We start from the raw sequence: 19,919 nt of genomic DNA on the forward strand, positions 1-19,919 counted from the left end.
CCGGTCCCATTGCCGCAACAAGACCAAGGCCAACTGAGACACCTGCTTCCGTTCCTCCTTATTAGGGCGCTGTTTCCGCCTCCAAAAAACCAAAACCTCCATTTGATGGTGGGTGGTGGGGCAAGGCTGCCACTGCCGCTTGAATAGCAGCCTCATCAGCACGCAAGACCTGCTGCAAGGGTTCAGGAAGTGATGTGCCACCGACTAGGGCTTGCATGTCCTGGGGCTCTGGGGGGTGCTGACGAGAAAGGGCATCCGCATTTTTGTTACTACTGCCTGAGCGATACTTCAACTCAAAGTCGAAAGAGGCTAGTTGGGCCGCCCAACGTTGCTCAGTAGCCCCAAGCTTAGCAGAGGTCAAATGTCGCAGTGGGTTGTTGTCTGTATAGACCACACACCTATGGCCCAGCAGGTATTCGCAGAATTTTTCCGTCATCGCCCACTTAAGGGCCAAGAACTCCAATTTCATAGAGCTATAATTTTGCATATTACGCTCTGTGGGCCTCAGCCCACGGCTAGCATAAGCAATGGGTCTAACCTTACCATTTTGCTCTTGGGATAGCAAAGCGCCAAGGCCTCCATAGCTGGCATCCACCTCCAAAATAAATGGCAGCGTGAAATCAGCATAGGCCAGGACTGGTGCGGAGCAAAATTTGTCTTTCAGTGCCTCGAAACTACGTTGGCACTCACCCGTCCAATGACTGGAAACAGTCTTTTCTGCACGTGTGGAAGGACGACCTGCCAACTCTGCCACCAGTCTATGCAGCGGTGCGGCCAGCTTTGCAAAGCCCTCCACAAAACGGCGATAGTAGCTAGCAAAACCAAGAAAGGAGTGCAACTCTGGAAGTGTAGCAGGGAGCGGCCAGCAAGCAACTGCCTCAATCTTATCGGGGTCAGTAGACACACCCTGGTCAGAAATGACATGACCCAAGTAGCGTACCTCCTGCTGAAAGAAGGCGCACTTATTGAGCTTCACTTTAAGCCCTTCACACTGTAAACGCTCCAACACCACACACAATCTCTCCAAATGTTGATCTGTGGTAGAAGAGAAAACCACGATGTCATCGAGGTACAACAGCAGGGACTGGCACTGCTGGTCCCCAAAAATCCGCTGCATCAACCTCTGAAATGTGCTTGGAGCGTTACAAAGCCCAAACCAAGTGGAGAACCAACACGCACCCGTCAAAGCATCCAGAGACTCATCAATACGAGGTAATGGAAATGCATCCTTTCTGGTTTTACTATTCAGCAGCCTATAATCGACACATCCGCGGACTGCCATCCTTCTTTTTAACCATTACGATGGGAGAGGCATAAGGACTGCTACTCTCCCTAATGATTTGCGACCCAAGTAGTTGGTTAATATGGTCTTTAACGACTTCATATTCAGAAGGAGGAATGCGACGATAGCGCTGCCGCACCGGAATGTCATCCTCTAGAGGAATCTCATGAGCGATCAGGTCTGTGCAACCCAGATCCCCATCATGGACTGAAAAAACGGAGCTGTACTGACCAAGTAGAGCCCTCACTTTATCTTGCACTTCTGCAGGAAGATGGTATAACTCCATTGCGGCTATCTGCTCCTGGACTGAGGGGGAGACTAGCTGCGAGGCCACCGTAGCTACCTGAGGCAGCACCTCAGTGATGCCAGCAGGCAAGCTTACCACCTGTACCTCTTCTAGGGACCCCACGACCGCACGAGGATAAAGCAGTACATCAGAGGACCCTACGTTCATAATTGGAATGTAAGTGGTGCCACGGACTACTGGTACCAGGGCTGGGACCGCAAGGAGCCCTGCTGGAAGCCCTGAATCTAGGGGCTCAAACAGCACTGTTCCCTGTACTGCTCTGAGCAGGTAGCTGCCACCACCTTCATAACGCCACCAGGGATACGACAGGCCCCTTTTCCACGGACCTTGACCTTTCCTACTCCCCTATGCGCTGTAATGCTGGCTTGGTGACAACGTTGGAGTGCCTGCCGGACAGTTTCAGAGGTCTCCGATACCGGTGGCTGATCAAACAGAGCCAGGCCATGTTGCCCAAACAGCTCCCCATAACACTTACGAATGATGTTCATTCCTAGAACGCCTGGAGCCTGTGATGATGTCCCCCCAGGGGGGTCCCTGACCACTAAAACCCCACAACCTGACATAAATCTACCACAAAGCTCCACATCTAGTTCCAGGTAGCCAATGTAAGGTATAGCCAAACCATTGGCTGCTCTGAGCTGTAACCAGTGACAAGATTTTAATCGCTCTTGACCCCATGGCTCGAAATGCTGATGAAAAAAAGACTCCGTAATGGTAGACACCATTGACCCGGTATCCACCAGACAAGAGACAGGAACTCCACCCATATGCACATCTATATACGGACATGACGACATCAGCTTGGATCCTTCCACGCCATCTACAAAACCTGAGCCCACAACTGCCCCATCTGAACTGTGGCTCTGCAATTCAGGGTGTGCTAGTTTTCCGGCTCCTGGGCAGGAGGAAATTGCCGGCTCTGCTGCATGAGGGAAGGAACACGGGCCCCATCACACTCCCTAGCCAGATGACCTGGCCGCTGGCACCTCCTACAAATTATTGGGCCACGGGAAGCGGTACGGGCAGGCCGTTGAAGGCCCTGCAGCTGAGAGAGGCTTTGAGTCAGTTTGTTCAACTTCTCTTGCTGTAACCTAAGCATTTCCCTCAACTCCTGCAGCGCAGAAGCATTTGGGGAGTCCTGTTCTCTCTGGCCGCTACCCTGAACCACACACTGGGTTCCAAAGAGGGACGGAACAGAGTGACTACGACCCCTCCCAGCCCCCGGCAAACCCTCTCGTTCCCACCGGATTGCCTCACTCCGCACCTCCCGCAAGGTGGCGGCAGGCTGCCCTCGTACAAACTGCTTCAGTTCACGACGCAAAGCCCCATCCAGCACATGCTCTATGAACTGGTCACGTAACAAGACTTCAGCATTAGGCATACCACCAGGTGCACACTGCCTCACCGATGCCATGAGACCCATTAGGGCAAGTGAAAATTCAAGCAGAGTCTCTCCCTCGTGTTGCCGTCGGGAGAAAAAGGCCTCTTGTAATGATACGTATGACTCTGCGCAGCCATATAGCTCCTGCAGAACCCCAATAATCTTAGCTGGGTCTGCACGTTCCTCACTGGAACGGTACTTAATCTCTTCACGTGCTTCACCCTTTAAATGGTCAAATAAAAAGAAGGCCTGGTCTGAGGCAGACAGGTGGCGGGCCCTCATACAAACCTGCACTTCTTCCAGCCACTCTGCTAATCCTATACCTGAGTTACCTCTAAAAGTGGGGCATTTCCTATCCCAGGGTACAAAAATCAGTCTCTCCATTAAAGGGGCACTGGCAGTAGGGGGAGTAATGGAGGGAGTAGGGATTGGGGCTGCAGTAGAAGGACCAGGCCTGGATGCATCCGATTCCTGTCGCAGTCTCTCATTCTCAGCCTGTAGTTGTGTAACTAAGTCCCGAAGACCCTGTAATTCCTCCGCCATTACTAAAGCGATGAATATTGCTATTCAGCCTACCGTGCACCCAAGGGCGGAGCAAATGGTGGGTGAGTTTGCCTGCAGACTCGTCAGATCCAAGGAACCAGCTGCTGCTTTGCTTTGACTAAAAAAAAAAAAACACAAAACACACAAGTTAAAACATAACTCACATGAAAACTAAAAAGAAAAAAAAAAACCCCAAACAACCGGAAATGTGTCTCCGCTCTCAAAAAGGGTCCAAAAACAAACGAAAAAGGGGATCCCAGGGACACCACAAGTGAGGGTGAACAAACCACACCAACTCAATTCCACACAACACACATAGGGGGAAACCACCAACAGGGACACCGATCCACCACCAAGGGGCTCAGCACCTGATAAAGGAAAGAAAACAGAATTATAATCACGCTAAATAAGACAAACCAACACAAACTTGATAAAAGAAAATACAAAAAACGACGTCTATTCTAAAACGGGCAAGCGCACGCGTGCACGCCAGCTCGGCTAATAGTCAATATGAAAGGTTCCTTCTGGCTAAACAGCTGACGGCGTCAGCGCACACACCGCAGCCGTCAGTCCCTGAAAAAAAACAAAACTTAGCCGACACGTCCTCCTGACGAAGATCCTCTTCAGTGACAGCGCCGAGCAAAGAGCAGCCACACCAGCACAGCCAAGCAACACAGAACGGAACCAAGCAAAGCAAAGCAGCAGCGGTCCAAGCAGACGTGATCCAGCGCTGCACGGTCACTCCACAGCTCGAATCAGACGACCTCGTATCACGGAGCTTTCACCGACCCGCTTTATCCTCTGCAGCTTAGCGTCAGGCGGCGGGTTATCACGCCGCTGTGTATAAAAGGAATCCCCGACTAGTTATGCAGCCTGCAGCCTCAGCCTCACGGATCCGGGAGCTTGATGAAGAGTGCACCCTGCAGCAATACCCGGTGAGTCTCTGCAACAATAACCAGAGTGAGCAGCACTGGAGGGACAAACAACCAATTTGCAGCAGCGGCTGCTAGCCTACCTGCACCATCCAAGAGGGGGAAATTACGGATACCAGGAACTGACGTAACTCAGCCACCAGCAAGAGGCAGCCTGCATACCCTGCTTGCCTTTTATATCATCGGCCTGCTCAGCAATTAGCCGACCAACACATACGGCAATTAATGAAACACATAACATCCGTGTGTCCTGCTACACTACCATTATTTTGGATTTGTGTTTTAATTTTATTATCTTTTTATTGGGTGTTTAATAAAATCATACTGTTTTATATTGTACGTTTCTGGCCTGTGGTACCTTTAAAGAACCTAACCATGTGGTGAAATTCCTCTACTAGAGGGCATTCAGGAGTCCTAAAGCCTGCCCTACCTGTAACCAACTTAAGACCTCATGAAGACCTCTGGCTGGATTGCTTTGGCCTCTTCCTATTCCTTATTGCCCTTGGTCTCATATTTCCCTGGACTTCATCACTGGTCTGCCTGCATCAGATGGGCACACCGTGGTCCTCACCATAGTGGAGTTAAGGGATATGGCTCATTTTGTTCCCTTAACCAAACTTCCTTTTACTAAAGAGACTGCACAATTGGTTCTACTCTATGCTTTTGTTTGCAGATACATATGGTTTCTGACCAGGGTTCTCAATTCATCTCAGTGTTTTGCAGGAAGTTTTGTGGTCTGCTGTGTGCCACTGTCAATCTGTCCTCAGAGTTTCATCCTCAGACCAGTGGCCAGACAGAGACTAAACCAGGAGTTGGAGACTGTCCTGCAATTTGTATGGCCTCTCGGAATCCCTCTTCCTGGTCATCGCACCTACTGTGGATTGAGTATGTATCGTGGGTAGAACCAGGTTTTGGCAAAGTTATTTTGTATTATTGATTTTGTTAGTTGTGCTGAACTGTCAGACTCCCAAGGACTCTAACATAGGGAATGTGAGTTTGACTGGGCTGCAGAGGGAGCCTGAGTACTGTGGACTCCTGTAATTATTGACTACACCTGGAAGCAATAAGGCCTTCTGCAAGGAGAGAAAACTGGGGAGAAAAAGCAGGACAAAACACCGGAAGCTGCGGGGAGCAGCAGAACCAACTGGATGGCCTTATGAGTTGTGTTAAATAAAAGTGTTATACCCTTAAGTGTCTCAACGTCGTCCGTTGCCCGAGGGGATCTTGGAACCATGCATTGGCTCGGGACACCGGCTCCTTGTTTAGCTGCTGGGACTCTGCACCGGACTCTAACACCCCTGATAAGCTCCTGAGGGCCTTGGAAGACTTGTATGGAAACCAAGTGTCCAAGGTCCAGCTCCAAGCCCAGTTTTTCAGCTGTAGACAGCTATCTGGGGAAGGGATGGGGGCTTTGTTCTGCAGCTGCGTGAGTGTTTTGCACGGTGGCAAGCGAGAGAGCCAGGGTTGGAGGAGGCCACCGAGGAGATATTGTTGTCTTAATTGGTGGGGGAGCTGACCCTGGGGCCAGTGCAGCTGGAGCTGCAGAACTTGGTAAGACAAAGCCCCACCCTTAAGTTTGGCAACCTCAGTAGAGAGGCAAAGGCGGTTGAGGATCACTTTTCCCAGGTTCCACTTCCAGGGTCTTCGAGGCCGTCCCCAGCTGCAGATAGGCCTCGGAGGACAGGTGAGTTGTCAGGGAGACAGCGAGGGCGGCAGCTGCAGGGGTATGACCAGGGGAGGCCGGTTCTTTTGCAGCACAGGATTCTTTGTCTGCATCAGCCACGGTGGAACCAGTGGCTAAAGGAGGGGCACGAAAGAAGGATTTGCTGGGGCCCGCCTTAGTTGGTCAGTGTCCGGAGGTTGAAGTGAGGGTATAGGGTTGTGCTGTCCCATGTATTCTGGACACCAGGTCGCAAGTGACTTTATTTAGTTGTTTCCTGTTTCAGCGACATGAGAAGCAGCTGTGGGTTAGAGGGCCCACGGAGATTCCTTAGTTGGCCTTGAGGGCGGCTAATGGGTTGGAATTGCCATGTGGGCTATGCCCTGGTAGATTTTGAGATAAGCGGGGTGGTAATACCTCAGCTGGGTGTGATCATAGTGGAGGATCGGAATGGTCCATCCGACCACGGGATGTTGGGCAGGAAAGTTATTAGCCATTACTGGGAGACTTTGTTCCGGGATGGGCACAAGGGGCTTTTAGCCTTTAAGTCTACCCTGTCCCATGGGGAAGGGGAAGCCTTGGATAAGGCTTTCAGAGTGTGTCATCGTGTCCGAGTTGAGGAGCCATCCCAGGATTTTCAGGGGAATGCCCAGTTGCGGGTCAGGGAGAAGGTTGTTTTAGCCCCCCAGGCGGAAACTTTAATCTGGGCCTGGGTTCCTCAGGCAGCGGGGTGGTTGGGTTAATGTCTGGTGGAGGATATGGGGAATAGCAGTGGAGAATGGCGGGTAGGAAGGGCAGTGGTTCAGATGCAGGCCAAAAGGCCCTCTCTTCTTGTTTGTAATCCACATTGTTATCCAGTAGAGCTGCCCATCCACAGGTCACTGGCTAGAGTGTCCCCGCTTGACCCCTTGGAGGTACATGACCAGAAGAAGCTGGTACTGCGGGGCCTCCGGTGAGGGAACGGTACCGGCCCATTCCACCTAGCCTCTTTCCGGAGCTGTGGACGTTGCTGCAGGGGATGCTGGCTAGTGGGGTGGTGACAGAGAGTTCGAGCCCGTGGGCCGCCCCAGTGGTGTTAGTCCAGAAGAAGGACAGGACCTGGTGGTTCTGTGTAGATTACCGCAAACTAAATGCTGTCACCCATAAGGTTGCGTTCCCACTCCTGCGGATTGAGGAATCGCTAGCAGGGCTGATGCGGTCTAAATGGTATTTGACGCTCGACTTGTCCAGTGGGTACTGGCAGGTCGAGGTCGACCCCCGTGATAAGGAGAAGACTGCCTTTACCACCCCTATGGGACTGTATGAGTGGGAGTGCATGCCCTTTGGGCTATGCAATGCTCCAGCTACTTTCCAGCGTGTGGTGCAAAATTGTTTGTGGGCTCTGGTACATGCTGAATAAGCCAGACTGTGTGTCCAGACTGTGTGACAGTGTGTCAAGCCTCCAGAGATGTGATCCTTAGAGCATTTAACAACCTCATAAAATCCTTCTGCAAACTCATCCTGCTCAGTTTGTCATACTTCAAATGATAATGAACTCAGTTTAACCAGTGTATTTTAAATTCAGGAAATGAAAAACATGTTCAGTGCAGTTTAGATTTTTGTGCAACATAGAATATTTCTCTTTTTCTCTTTTGAACATTTACAATAGTTATTTGCTCATTTATGGATGACAACCTAAACATTACCCAGATAACTCTTAATGGGTATATAGAAATGAACAAATACAGGTATTTATATTTTTGTGTAATGTTTACAGCATATGTTTTAATATTCTGCAGTAATTCTGCTATAGTCTACCTGATCTGGATACACAATAACCTCCATGAGCCAATGTATGTCTTCATTGCAGCTTTGTTATTTAACTGTATCCTTTACAGCACTTCTGTTTACCCAAAACTTTTGATTGACTTTCTATCTGAAAAACAGATCATATCACATTCTGCGTGCCACTTTCAGTTTTTTATCTTTTATTCTACATGTGGTTCAGAATTCTTACTGCTTTCAGCAATGGCCTTCGATAGATATGTGTCAATATGTAAACCTTTGAGATATCCAGCTATAATGAATAGAAACACTGTGAGTGTTTTCCTGGTTCTAGCTTGGATTGTTCCTGCTTGTCATATTGCAGTACAAACAATACAGAGTGCTCGAGCTGAAATATGTAACTTTAATTTAAAAGGAATATTATGTAACAACTCAATTTATAAACTTCACTGTGTGACATCGAGTTCAATTACCATATTTGGACTCATTTGTTTGTTAAATCTTGTAATATTCCCAATGCTTTTTACAGTTTTTACATATACAAGGATATTGCTAATATCTCATCGCAGTGGTAAAGAGTTCAGGAAAAAAGCTGCTGAAACCTGTTTACCGCATTTGTTAGTTTTAATCAGCTTCTCCACTTTGACTGTATATGATGTAATTATAGTTCGAGTGGAATCAGATGTTCCAAAAGCAGCACGGTTGATAATGACTTTACAAATACTTCTTTATCATCCTTTGTTTAATCCATTCATTTATGGGTTTAAAATGAAAGAAATTTCTAAACATCTGAAAAAGTGTCTTACTTTAACCTAATTCTAACTGCAAATACACTTGTTTATGTAATTATTCAAATTACAGCCAGTACTTTGTAAGTTCAAGTGTATCGTTTTTAATTATGACAGCACACCATCTGCTGTTAATAATCACAGTAAAATACTGGTGATATCCAATTTACATCATAAAGCAGTCAGAAGAGAAGCTGCACAGACATGTGTCCCCTGCTAATGGTTTAAAATCACTTTTTTCTTACATGGTGTAATCTGTCAGCTTTTCTACAGATGTTGCATGTAACAATGGCTTTACAAGTTTTATAAAATCACAGTTTCTCTTTGTTTTTTTTTAGATATTTCCCAGCTTCAGTACTTCTGTTTCAGTTAGAGATGCATGATAAATTTTTCTGATGTCCAATATGCCAATATTTTACAGCTCATTTGATTGATAATCAATACTGATATTTCCTACACACACAGCTAACTGCAGAGATTATCTGATTTCTTTTTTTGTGAAATTTAAATTTATTATCCTGCATACTCTGTCATCTTGGCTGTTGGCAAATGCAGGTGTAAAAATAAATAAATAAATGACTTAAAAACTACTCTGTTTAAAATAAGAAAATGTTTTTGAACTTAAATTATGTACAACATGAAAAAACTGAATCATGACAATTGTTTTTAAACAAAACAGACTTAGATTATGTTGCCAGTGCCTGTTATTTTATCTGTTAATTAAATTGGTGGAATGGCCAATATGCAATATTTAATCTTGACCGACACCATTATTAGGCCGATATTGTGCATCTTTAGTTTCAGCTAATGAAGCAGCTCACATTGACTTTCTGTGTGAGGATTATAATAACCCATTTAAACCTACTGATCAGTTGCTTAGATAAAGGCTGTAGTCAGGTTTGAATTATATGTTAAAAAGTTTAAACACGCATCTCTGATGAGTAAATACACAGTTTCCCAGGAGTTAGCTTCTCCACATTGTATCATGTTAGACCAACAGTCCTAATTTCTTTTACTCAAACTTTATCTCTTCCTTTCCCATTTTGACAAAAAGGGTCAACTCAGAAACAAATTAGGAGAAAGAGAATCAGAGAGTGATATAATCAAACACATTTTTCACTCTGCTTTTCTGCTGTAGACAACTGTGAAGTACAATTTCGACTCCGGTCTCAGTCAGGCCTGTGAGTGTCAAACTGGGTGTTGCTCTGAAATGTTCACAGCTGACATTAATTTGAACCGAGATTGCTTTGCAAAAACAAAATATCCACAGTCTCAGGTTTAAGACATGTTCCTGTTCCTGAATCACAAATCCAGCTCAGTAAGGGTAAGTCCAGCACCAGATAATAAATTCTGTTATTTAAATATCCAAAACACAACACAGTTCTTTAAAAAAAAAAATAAATAAATAAAATAAAAACAAAAGCATTAATCTCAGTGACTTGGCCATACCCCTGCATTTTTTATTATGCATTTTATTTTTACCTGTGACCTGTTTTACTTTTTTTTTGCTTTACTACAGTAATAAGCACCCTGACCCCATCCAACTTGTAATTCTTTTTTTAACTCATGTATTTATTTATCTCTCCATTCTTTTTCATTTTCTCTCAAGTAATTTGTCATCCTGTTTTAGTGACATTTTGTCTCCACATTGGTCCATCAATTGTCATTTTCCTGCTATAAATAAATAAATAAAACATAGATCAATGACAAATTGTACTGGCTCAGGCTGGATTTTGCTGTTTTGAAAACAGAAATGTGTGTGTTTGTATATATTAATTACATAAAATTACATTAAGATTAATTGCGAATAATCGTATTGTTAAACGCAAAATGTTTGTTTCCTTTAAAAGAGACCTTCCTCCTATATGATGAAAATGTAGTAAATTTTGGTTTACAGACATTAAATCAGGGGTCTAAAACCTGCAGCTCTGGAGCAGCGAGTGACTTTCTGGACCGTCCAGAAAATACGCACACACACACACACACACACACACACGCACACACACACACACACACATGATTCCATCATCAATCAAGGAGGTAAAAGTTCTGGAGTTGATTCCAGGTGTGGCATTTGCATTTGGAAACTATTGCTGTGAACCCACAACATGCAGTCAAAAGAGTTCTCAATGGATGTGAAAGAAATCCGTCAGAGAGATAGTAGAAATGTTAGGAATGACCAACTCAACAGTCAGGTACTTTTTGCAAGGAAAACAGTTCACTGGTAAGCTTGGGAATTTAAAACAGGTATGGATGTCCATGGAAGAGAACAGAGGTGGATGTTTGCAAGATCCTTTCCTTAGTGATGAAAAACCCCTTCACAACATCCACCCAAGTGAATAACACTCTCCAGAGGCTACCATAAAGAGAAGACTTCATGAGGGCACATACAGAGGAGTCACTGATGTTTATTTTGATGTGACAGCAGACAGAAGTAGCCAGATGAAATCAATACGATTAACTATGAATTTCTTGCTTAAGACAAAACCATAGACTGTATATAAAAGATGGAGCCTCTGTGACGTCACCCGTAGATTTCTGAAGAGCAAAAGTGAAGCTCGTTGGGTGGTTCCTACCATCGCCATCTAGGCAGCGTCATGCCTGCCATCGCTCCCAGAAAATACAAAGATGGGCAAAGTGGCAGAGCTCAGAGGGGGGCTGTGAGCATGGGGGTGGATGATTGACTATCAAACTCCGAGCTGCCTGTAGTTAAGAGCTAACTGAGTCAATTCGGATCTAACGTGAGTTAACCGGCTAATGAAGGTTGGTGGGCTAAAGCTAAGGCACAGTGTTAGCCGGCTAAAAACCTTGGTTGTGCTGCACTCTCCTTTCTTGCCCCAGATATTAGATACCTGTCAATCAAAAGGACATGCCCCTAATTATGCCTAATTCAAGATTAAATAACATCCAAACTGATGAGTTATAAAAACATTCACCCCCCTCACATTTGTCATGAAGGTAAACTTGACCTATTAATCCTAAAATGTATTTTTGTACCAGCCTTTAAACATGTTTATTTCTGCTGTGAAGTTGGCCTTTTTAACATGGGAGTCTATGGGGATTTGCTTTGTTTTGGAGCCAGACCCTAGCGGATGAGGGGTGAACTGCAATTTTTTGCACTTCCACATAGGCTTCACTTTATACAGGTGAAGGTTACCGCTTGGGCAAAACTTAAAGCAGAAAGACCCACAAACAGGTAACAATGGAAGACATCATAAAATAATAAATAACATTTACAGATAAAATCAACAGTATGTCTATAAATATGCATGTACATATATATAAATCTTTCTTCACATACAACACAAACACAGAACAATTCAGTCACATGTTTTATTAGAAAAAGCCAGAGTACACAAGTGGATTTTAAAAGAGATTTAAAAACAGGCAGTGAAGAGGCCTGCCTAACATTTAGAGGCAGCTTGTTCCAGAGTCTCGGTGCCACTGTTGCGAAAGCCTGAACGCCTCTAAGCTTGAACCTTGTCAATGATACAATCGATGTAAGCTGCTCAGTAGATCCTAGTGACCAGGGAGGGACAATTCTTACAGGAACTGTGATAATGACACTGCAAATAATGAAATTCGAGATTACTGTAGCGTAATAGTTAAGCACTGCACATTTGTTAGTAATCTGACCAGAATTTCTTTTTAACACCAGAATTACTAAGGTGGGCATTTTAACTGTTTTGAAATTTGCATATTCATTCAGTAACTTTGTCTAATAAAATCATGAAACCTTGCTGGTCCTTGACTTTTCCTAAAACTACATGAACTTTCAGAAAAAGTAGTTTTAATATAACAGACATTAGAACAGAGGATAATTTCTACTTATTTCACCCACAGGTGGTCATTTTAACCAGATTTTGTGCTGTTCTATTTTCGTTCGTTCTGGATCGATAATGTGGAAGTATTCTATAAAGGATGGTACACAGAGATAGATCAAAGCTGTATTTTACAGCATACTGGACCTTGTAGGAATAAATGTCCACATCATCTTCAAGAAGTGGACTGAAAGCAGCAGGCAGAGTAACGTCTAGATAAAATAAAACTAGATAAAACGTCTGGATAAAAAGAAAAAAACACAACAAAACTCTGACACCGGCAGCAGGCAGATCTGTACACAGGTGCTATAGTATTGGCAGGAGCTGCAGGAGCTGCAGGAGCTGCGACATGATCTGAGCTGGCTGTAACTTCTAAGCCAAGGCTTTTTTAGCCTCAGTAAATTAATTGAAGTTTAAGTGTAGCAATTAAAATTACAGTTGGTGGCTGAATGAACCAGCTCAACCTGTAATAACACGTGGAGCACAATCCAAAGCTGCAGCAGACTCCAGAAAGGAGGCAGTGTCAGGTAAAGAGACGCTGGGGTTAAAAAAAAACAAACAAAAAAAAAAAACACCTCTGACACCGGCAGCAGGCAAATCTGTGTGCAGGTGCTACAGTATTGGTAGGAGCTGCAGGAGCAGAGACATGATCTGAGCTGACTGTGACTTCTAAGCCAAGGCTTTTTTTAGCCTCATAGTAAATAATGTAGATTGTCATGACAGCATCATCTAACCTCTCTCTTACTTTTGTCATGTTGTTTTGGTGTTCTCTACCACTTCTGGTTTATCCACCCCCGTTCCATTTTTTATAAATATTCAGGCTGCACAAATTGAAGATTAGATTTTGTTTGTTCTTGTGGAAAACAGTGCTATAGTTGTTGCTTTATACTTTGATTTTAAAACATTATTTTATTATGGCTATATGCTGTAGCCTAGCTATTATTTTAGCTATAAAGGGAATGAATTAAAGTTTAAGTGTAGTGATTAAAATACTGCTGGTGGCTGAATGAACCAGCTCAACCTGCAATACGTGGAGGCATAGCAGGGCTTCCTTTTTAAAAAAAATGGCAGGCATTCTCATGCTGATGTCACTTCCACCTCCTTCCTCATTCAGTGAGCAGCACCACAGTCCGATCATATTTGCAAATATATCTGCATACATATGTTATTAATTTGGCACCTTTTAGTGGTACTGGTTATTATCTCTGGAGTGGAAAACCAAGTAAACTAAGCAGAAAAGCACCAGGGACATGAGCAGTTATGTGTTATGTATAATGTGACACATGCTTAATTTTAAGTTGTCAAACTACAGCACCACTTCAGGCCTCTACGTTTAAAGAAGTTCTTTGCCAGTTAAAATTAGTTTGAGAGAACGTTTAATTTAAGTTTGAGCTCCCGAACCCTGAGAACGATTCTTTTCAACTTGTTAACTAGTTAGTTGTTTCCAGACCAGGTTCTTCTGTCCCAGTTCTCTTTCTAATCAGAACTTTTCCTGCTCAAATCAAACTGATTCAGTGTTAAAGTGCATCAGCTCACTGTGTTGAAGCTGAAAACTGTGGAGTTTATTTGTTTTCTAGAAAACATGGCTCAACAAGCGATCGATATATAACCATATAGATAAGCAGCACTGAGTATGACATCGGTATCAATAAAATCTTATTGATTCCTGTATCTGGTACTGGATTACTGCAATAGTTTTTAAAAAGTCAGCTTTGTTAATAAGTCTTTAAGAAAGCAGGTATTCTTTACAGGTTTATGGTTCATTATGCTATTTTCACAACTTCTGTAATACAGCTTGATGTCCTTGTAGTAAACAATTGTCCATGTAAATTATATTAAACATAATGCTTTCCTGGAGGGCTGGATTATTATTAACACGTTGCTTCCAGTGGATGTGCACTTGTTGAGCCAGTTTTCTAGAAAACAAACAAACTCCACAGTTTTCAGCTTCAACACAATGAGCTGATGCGCTGTAACACTGATTGAATCAGTTTGGTTTGAGCAGGAAAATTTCAAAATCAAGAAGAGAACTGGGACAGAAGATAGAAGAACCTGGTCTGGAAACGACTAACTAGTTAAGAAGTTGAAAAGAATCGTTCTCAGGGTTTGGGAGTTCAAACTGGTCTGAAAGTCTGTGACATGCTGGAAATGCTGTCCATGGCTCAGTCAATGTTTCTGTCATGTTTTCTCTTTTTTTGAGTTGCATTCAGAGAGCTGTTCTTAAGTAGTATCAATCACTCATTAAACTGCATATCTTTAAATCCTCAGTAAAAAAAACAGACCTTACTTCCTCTTCACATCACAACATACTAATAAAGCCACAACAGGAATGTAAAACACATATTTTTCAACATTTTATTCATTCTCATTGCTTTTTGGTTTCCCGCAAATACAATAGAACATTTCATATAATTTAACATTTTTCCAAAAAATATAACAATGAGATAATTAAAATATTTGCTTTCTCTTTACAAATAATATAAATGTATATACACACGTCTATCTATATTCCTACTTTTTACTTTTACCTTCACGTCATTAGATTACCTTAGTTTGACAGAAGAATTTTTTCAATTGTTTAGAAATTTCCGTCATTTTTACTCCATAAATAATTGGATTGAACAGAGGATGATACAAAACTGACTGCACCATCATTGTCAAGCGCACAACCTTTGGAAAGCTGGAGCCCACTCGAACTATTATAACATCAAAAGCACACAAACAAAAGAAACTGATTAAAACCAACAGATGGGGAACACAGGTCTGTCCAGCTTTCCTCCTGACTTCTTTACAGCTGTGATAGGATATTATAAGTATTCTGGTGTAGGTAAAAAGTATGAATAGCAGAGGGAAAAGTGCAGACATAATCAGAGCAACAGCACCAAATATAGAGCGTGTTTCAGAACTCACACAGTGAAGACTGTATATTGAATTATTACATAAAATTCCATTTAAATTAAATTTGCAGAGCTGCATATTAGCACTGAGTGTTACCAGGACTGCAATAAAGCAAGCAGGCAAAAGCCAAGCTGAACACAGACAAGTAGTAACTGTAGATTTTCTCATGATAACTGGATATTGCAGAGGTTTACATATAGACACGTACCTGTCGTAGGCCATGGCAGCTAAAAGTAAGAATTCTGAACCAGCCAAAGAATAAAATAAAAAAAACTGGAAGAGACAAGCTGAATATGATATGATCTGTTTAACAGATAAAATGTCTATAAGCAGTTTGGGGTAAATATTAATGCTGAATACAACAGAGTTAAAAAGCAAAGCTGCAATGAAAATGTACATGGGTTCATGGAGGCTTTTGTGTGTCCAGATAAGACATCCAATTGTGACATTACAGAAGATTATTAAAACATATGCTGTCAACAGAATTACAAAATAAAGATACCTGAATTTGTGCAAATCTACATACCCATCAAAAGTTATATATGTTACATTTTGTGTGTTATTATTTTCCATGAATGTTTTCTATACTAATTGTTCACTAATAAAACAAAGAACCTAAAAAAATCATTATAAGCAACATGGATAAAACACAATATCATATTTGCATGAAAACCAAATTACCTGAAACGTACATCTGGTGTGCGTTCACCTCTAAAATACATTTTGTAAATGGTTTGAGCATGCTGAAAGATTTTATTAGATTGGTTTATTCTCCATGGATCTAATTAAACGTTCTCTCAAACTAATTTTAACTGGCAAAGAACTTCTTTAAACGTAGAGGCCTGAAGTGGTGCTGTAGTTTGACAACTTAAAATTAAGCATGTGTCACATTATACATAACACATAACTGCTCATGTCCCTGGTGCTTTTCTGCTTAGTTTACTTGGTTTTCCACTCCAGAGATAATAACCAGTACCACTAAAAGGTGCCAAATTAATAACATATGTATGCAGATATATTTGCAAATAAAACAATTTCTCTGACAGAAAATAGCAGTTTATGTCAGGAGCCACAGTTGTTAAGTGAACTGTAGCTTAACTTTTATGGATGCTGAACAGATAGCTGGATGTCAAATAAACAGAAGGCAGAGATTACTGTGTAGCAGAGTTATTAAACTGGCTATCATTAGTTTCTGTGAATGGCATAAATTATCTGTGACCTGACACCAAGCAAATGATTTGTTAGTTTTTATTGGTCAGATCATAGTGAATTTATCCATCCATCCATTGCCTACCCACTTATTCCAATGCAGGGTAGTGGGGGTGGGGGGTGGGGGTGGGGGGGGTGCTAAAGCGAATCCCAGCTGCTACTAGACAAGAGGGAAGGCACGCCCTAGAAAGGTTTCCTGTCCATCACAGGTTCAACAATTAGAGACAAACAACCGGTCATGCTCACATTCACTCCTAGTGCAGCAGAAGCTTTCAGTTTTCATGCTCCTTACATGTGGAATAAACTTCCAAAAACTGCAGGTCTACTGAAACTCAGCTGTTTTACATCAAGGTAAAAAAGCATTTCAATTTGCTCCTGTTTTCATTTAAAATGGTTCCTAATTTCTTAAACCGGAAATTTCTTGCATTTTATGCCCTTTTCTAGCTTAACTTTTTGTGTTATATTTAATTTCTTTAATTCTTGTTTTCATTTGTTTTAATGTAGGGGAGACCAGAAATGGTTGGAACATGGGAAGAGTTGGAACGTCACCATTTCCACCAATCAGGAATGAAACAGGAATCAGATGATCATTTCAAGGTTTGCCCACTTCCTTCTCAGTCTCACATGGCAGTGATCAAGGTTTAAATACATGTATGCTGATTTTATTGAGAAAAACAGATTTTGAGATATTGAAGTTTTTTTTTTCTTTTACTAACACTAAACTTTGTTTAGTACTTATATAACTGAAGATAAAACTATATGACTTACAGTAAATTGTCTTTTAGGCTAAATGTGACCCCCCCCCCCCCCCCCCTATTTTAACAGCAGTGGCGTTTTCTCCCAGAGGCGAAGTGAAGCTAGGCCTCCTCTACTTATTTTTTGTTTATGTCCATTCAATCATTGATAAATTTTTCTAAGACCATGACTGTCATTGTTCTGAAACATTTCATTTTAGAGTAAATACAAAGACAATTTTTATTTACCGTTCTGCAAATTGCCGTCTCTTTGCCCTTTTGTGGTAAATTAGTGGTGATACACTTTATGCTAAAGCCGTGAGGTGGGCAAATAGGGCCAATAAAATTTAATGATCAGCCAATCAGATGAGGCTAATGTAACGCCACTACCAAAGTGTGATTAGATGAGCTTGTGCCAAGGGAAGCCAGTCACTTCTCTGCATCATATCAATCAAATCAGAGAAGTTTGTCCACATGATTGTAATATAGCGATCACTATTAGCAACACCACTAAGCTAAGTGCGAACATGGAGGGTGACGATTTGGAGTTATTAGTGAAAAATACTTTTACTAATTTGACACTACAGCAGCAACTTCAAATTAAATTAAAGCCTCAAGCGGCATCCATCGGGTCCGAGCGGCCTGGACCCCGCCACCCGATATTGCAATGACAACAGGTGTTGTAATGCGTTAAGGACCCAACGTATATGAATACTGTCAAATTTGGTGCAGTTCCCATGTGTTCCTATGGAGATATGAGCAAACCGTGTTTCATGGCGAGAAGGTCATTTTCCGTCGGTTGCCACGGTTACACGCTTTCTCCTATTAGAAAGATTTGAGGAGTGTTTGGTCCCCAACTTGTCAGGAAGCTTCCCACCAAGTTTGGAGTAAGTGGCACGAATCCCCTCAGACTAGTTCGTTCAAATGGCAGTGAAATCCAAGATGGCGGGCACCCTGTTGCTATGGCAACAGGTGTTCGATTGACTTCTTTGCTGGAGTTGGGGTGTGACACGTATGAATACTGTCAAGTTTGGTGCAGATCCCACGTATTTCCATGGAGATATGAGCAAACCGTGTTTCATGGCGAGAAGGTCATTTTCCGTCGGTTGCCATGGCAACAGGTGTTGGAATGACTTCTTTGCTGGACTTGGGGTGTCACAGGTATGAATCCTGTCAACTTTGGTGCAGATCCCATGTATTCCAATGGAGATATGTGCAAACCGTGTTTCTTGGCGAGGTCATTTTCTGTCGGTTGCCACGGTAACACGCTTTCTGCTATTAGAAAGATTTGAATAGCGTTTGGTCCCCAACTTGTCAGGAAGCTTCCCACCAAGTTTGGAGTCAGTCGCACGAATCCCCTCAGACTAGTTCGTTCAAATGGCAGTGAAATCCAAGATGGCGGGCATCCTGTTGCTATGGCAACAGGTGTTCGATTGACTTCTTTGCTGGAGTTGGGGTGTGACACGTATGAATACTGTCAAGTTTGGTGCAGATCCCACGTATTTCCATGGAGATATGAGCAAACCGTGTTTCATGGCGAGAAGGCGTTTTTCTGACGGTTGCTACGGTTACACGCTTTTTCCTATTAGAAAGATTTGAGGAGCGTTTGGTCCCCAACTTGTCAGGAAGCTTCCCACCAAGTTTGGAGTCAGTCGGGCGAATCCCCTCAGACTAGTTCGTTCAAATACGATGTGTGTAAAGTGCAAAAAATGGCCAAAAAATGGCCGCACACGCCAGATGGCGGGCACCCCGTTGCCATGGCAACAGGTGTTTCATTGACTTTTTTGCTCGACTCGGGGTGGTACACGTGTGTGCCGAGTTTCGTCTTCCTACGTCGAAGTAGACTTTTGGGACCCCATTCATTTGGGGATTTTTTTGGTCTCTAGGTGGCGCTGTTGAGCCATTTTTGCATTGAAGTGTATGCGGACCATAGAATATCGAAATTTGCTCAGGGCTTGATGTGTGTGACGAATTTCACAACTTTTCATGGGTGTTTAGGGGGTCAAATATGGCTTTTAGGAGCTTAGAAGGAGGAGAATAAACATTTCAACTACAATAGGGTCTCGCCATACTTTGTATGGCTCGGACCCTAATTAAAGCTGCAAGCAGTGATGAAGGCTCTCATTCCTAATGCACTGCTCCGGCTTATTGCACCGCCCCATCAGCAGGTAACCCCCGTCCTACCGCCTGGCCGCTCTTGCCCGCAGCTGTATGCCCTTTCTTCCAGAGGTTGTCTGCATTAAGGGGTGATTTTATTCATTAGAGGATCAACTTTCACCTCAGTCTGACCAGTGATGACATCTGAACCATTCATGACCTTGTTTCTTACAAACTGTTGAATTCTTACAAACCGGAGCATAATTTTATCAAGAGGAAAATTCCATGGGGCCACTGGGTGGTGCTATAGTCGTTTTTCATATAGAAACATGTTCAGGTTGGAACTGTAATGAGAACAGGAAAATATCACCTTCATAGGTCAATTGACGGCAGGGTTAGAGCCATTTTCTGTTTCATAGCGAATGATATAACCATCACAGGAAGCCATTTTAATCATGATGCTGCAAGAAGTCAGTCATATTTTCAACCATGATTTCATGAAG

The 19,919-nt window shown here is 42.9% G+C and overlaps 2 protein-coding genes across 2 annotated transcripts; one reads left to right on the forward strand and one right to left on the reverse strand.

The window, feature by feature from the left end:
• The first annotated feature begins 7,767 nt into the window (after window positions 1-7,767).
• Window positions 7,768-8,685, forward strand: LOC121650581 (olfactory receptor 11H2-like). Its single transcript, XM_042002146.1, has one exon. The coding sequence runs from the start codon at window positions 7,768-7,770 to the stop codon at window positions 8,683-8,685; it is 918 nt and encodes a 305-aa protein (XP_041858080.1).
• A 6,331-nt stretch (window positions 8,686-15,016) lies between these two features.
• Window positions 15,017-15,949, reverse strand: LOC121650582 (olfactory receptor 6N2-like). The gene has a single exon (XM_042002147.1). It carries the CDS (start codon window positions 15,947-15,949, stop codon window positions 15,017-15,019), a length of 933 nt encoding a protein of 310 aa, XP_041858081.1.
• Window positions 15,950-19,919: the final 3,970 nt, after the last annotated feature.

Source organism: Melanotaenia boesemani, chromosome 12 (genome assembly GCF_017639745.1).
Source record: "Melanotaenia boesemani isolate fMelBoe1 chromosome 12, fMelBoe1.pri, whole genome shotgun sequence".
Lineage (NCBI taxonomy): Eukaryota > Metazoa > Chordata > Actinopteri > Atheriniformes > Melanotaeniidae > Melanotaenia > Melanotaenia boesemani.

Coding starts and splice junctions, on each gene's coding strand:
- LOC121650581 (XM_042002146.1), top strand. CDS start 7,768: ATGGATGACAACCTAAACATTACCCAGATAACTCTTAATGGGTATATA.
- LOC121650582 (XM_042002147.1), bottom strand. CDS start 15,949: ATGGAAAATAATAACACACAAAATGTAACATATATAACTTTTGATGGG.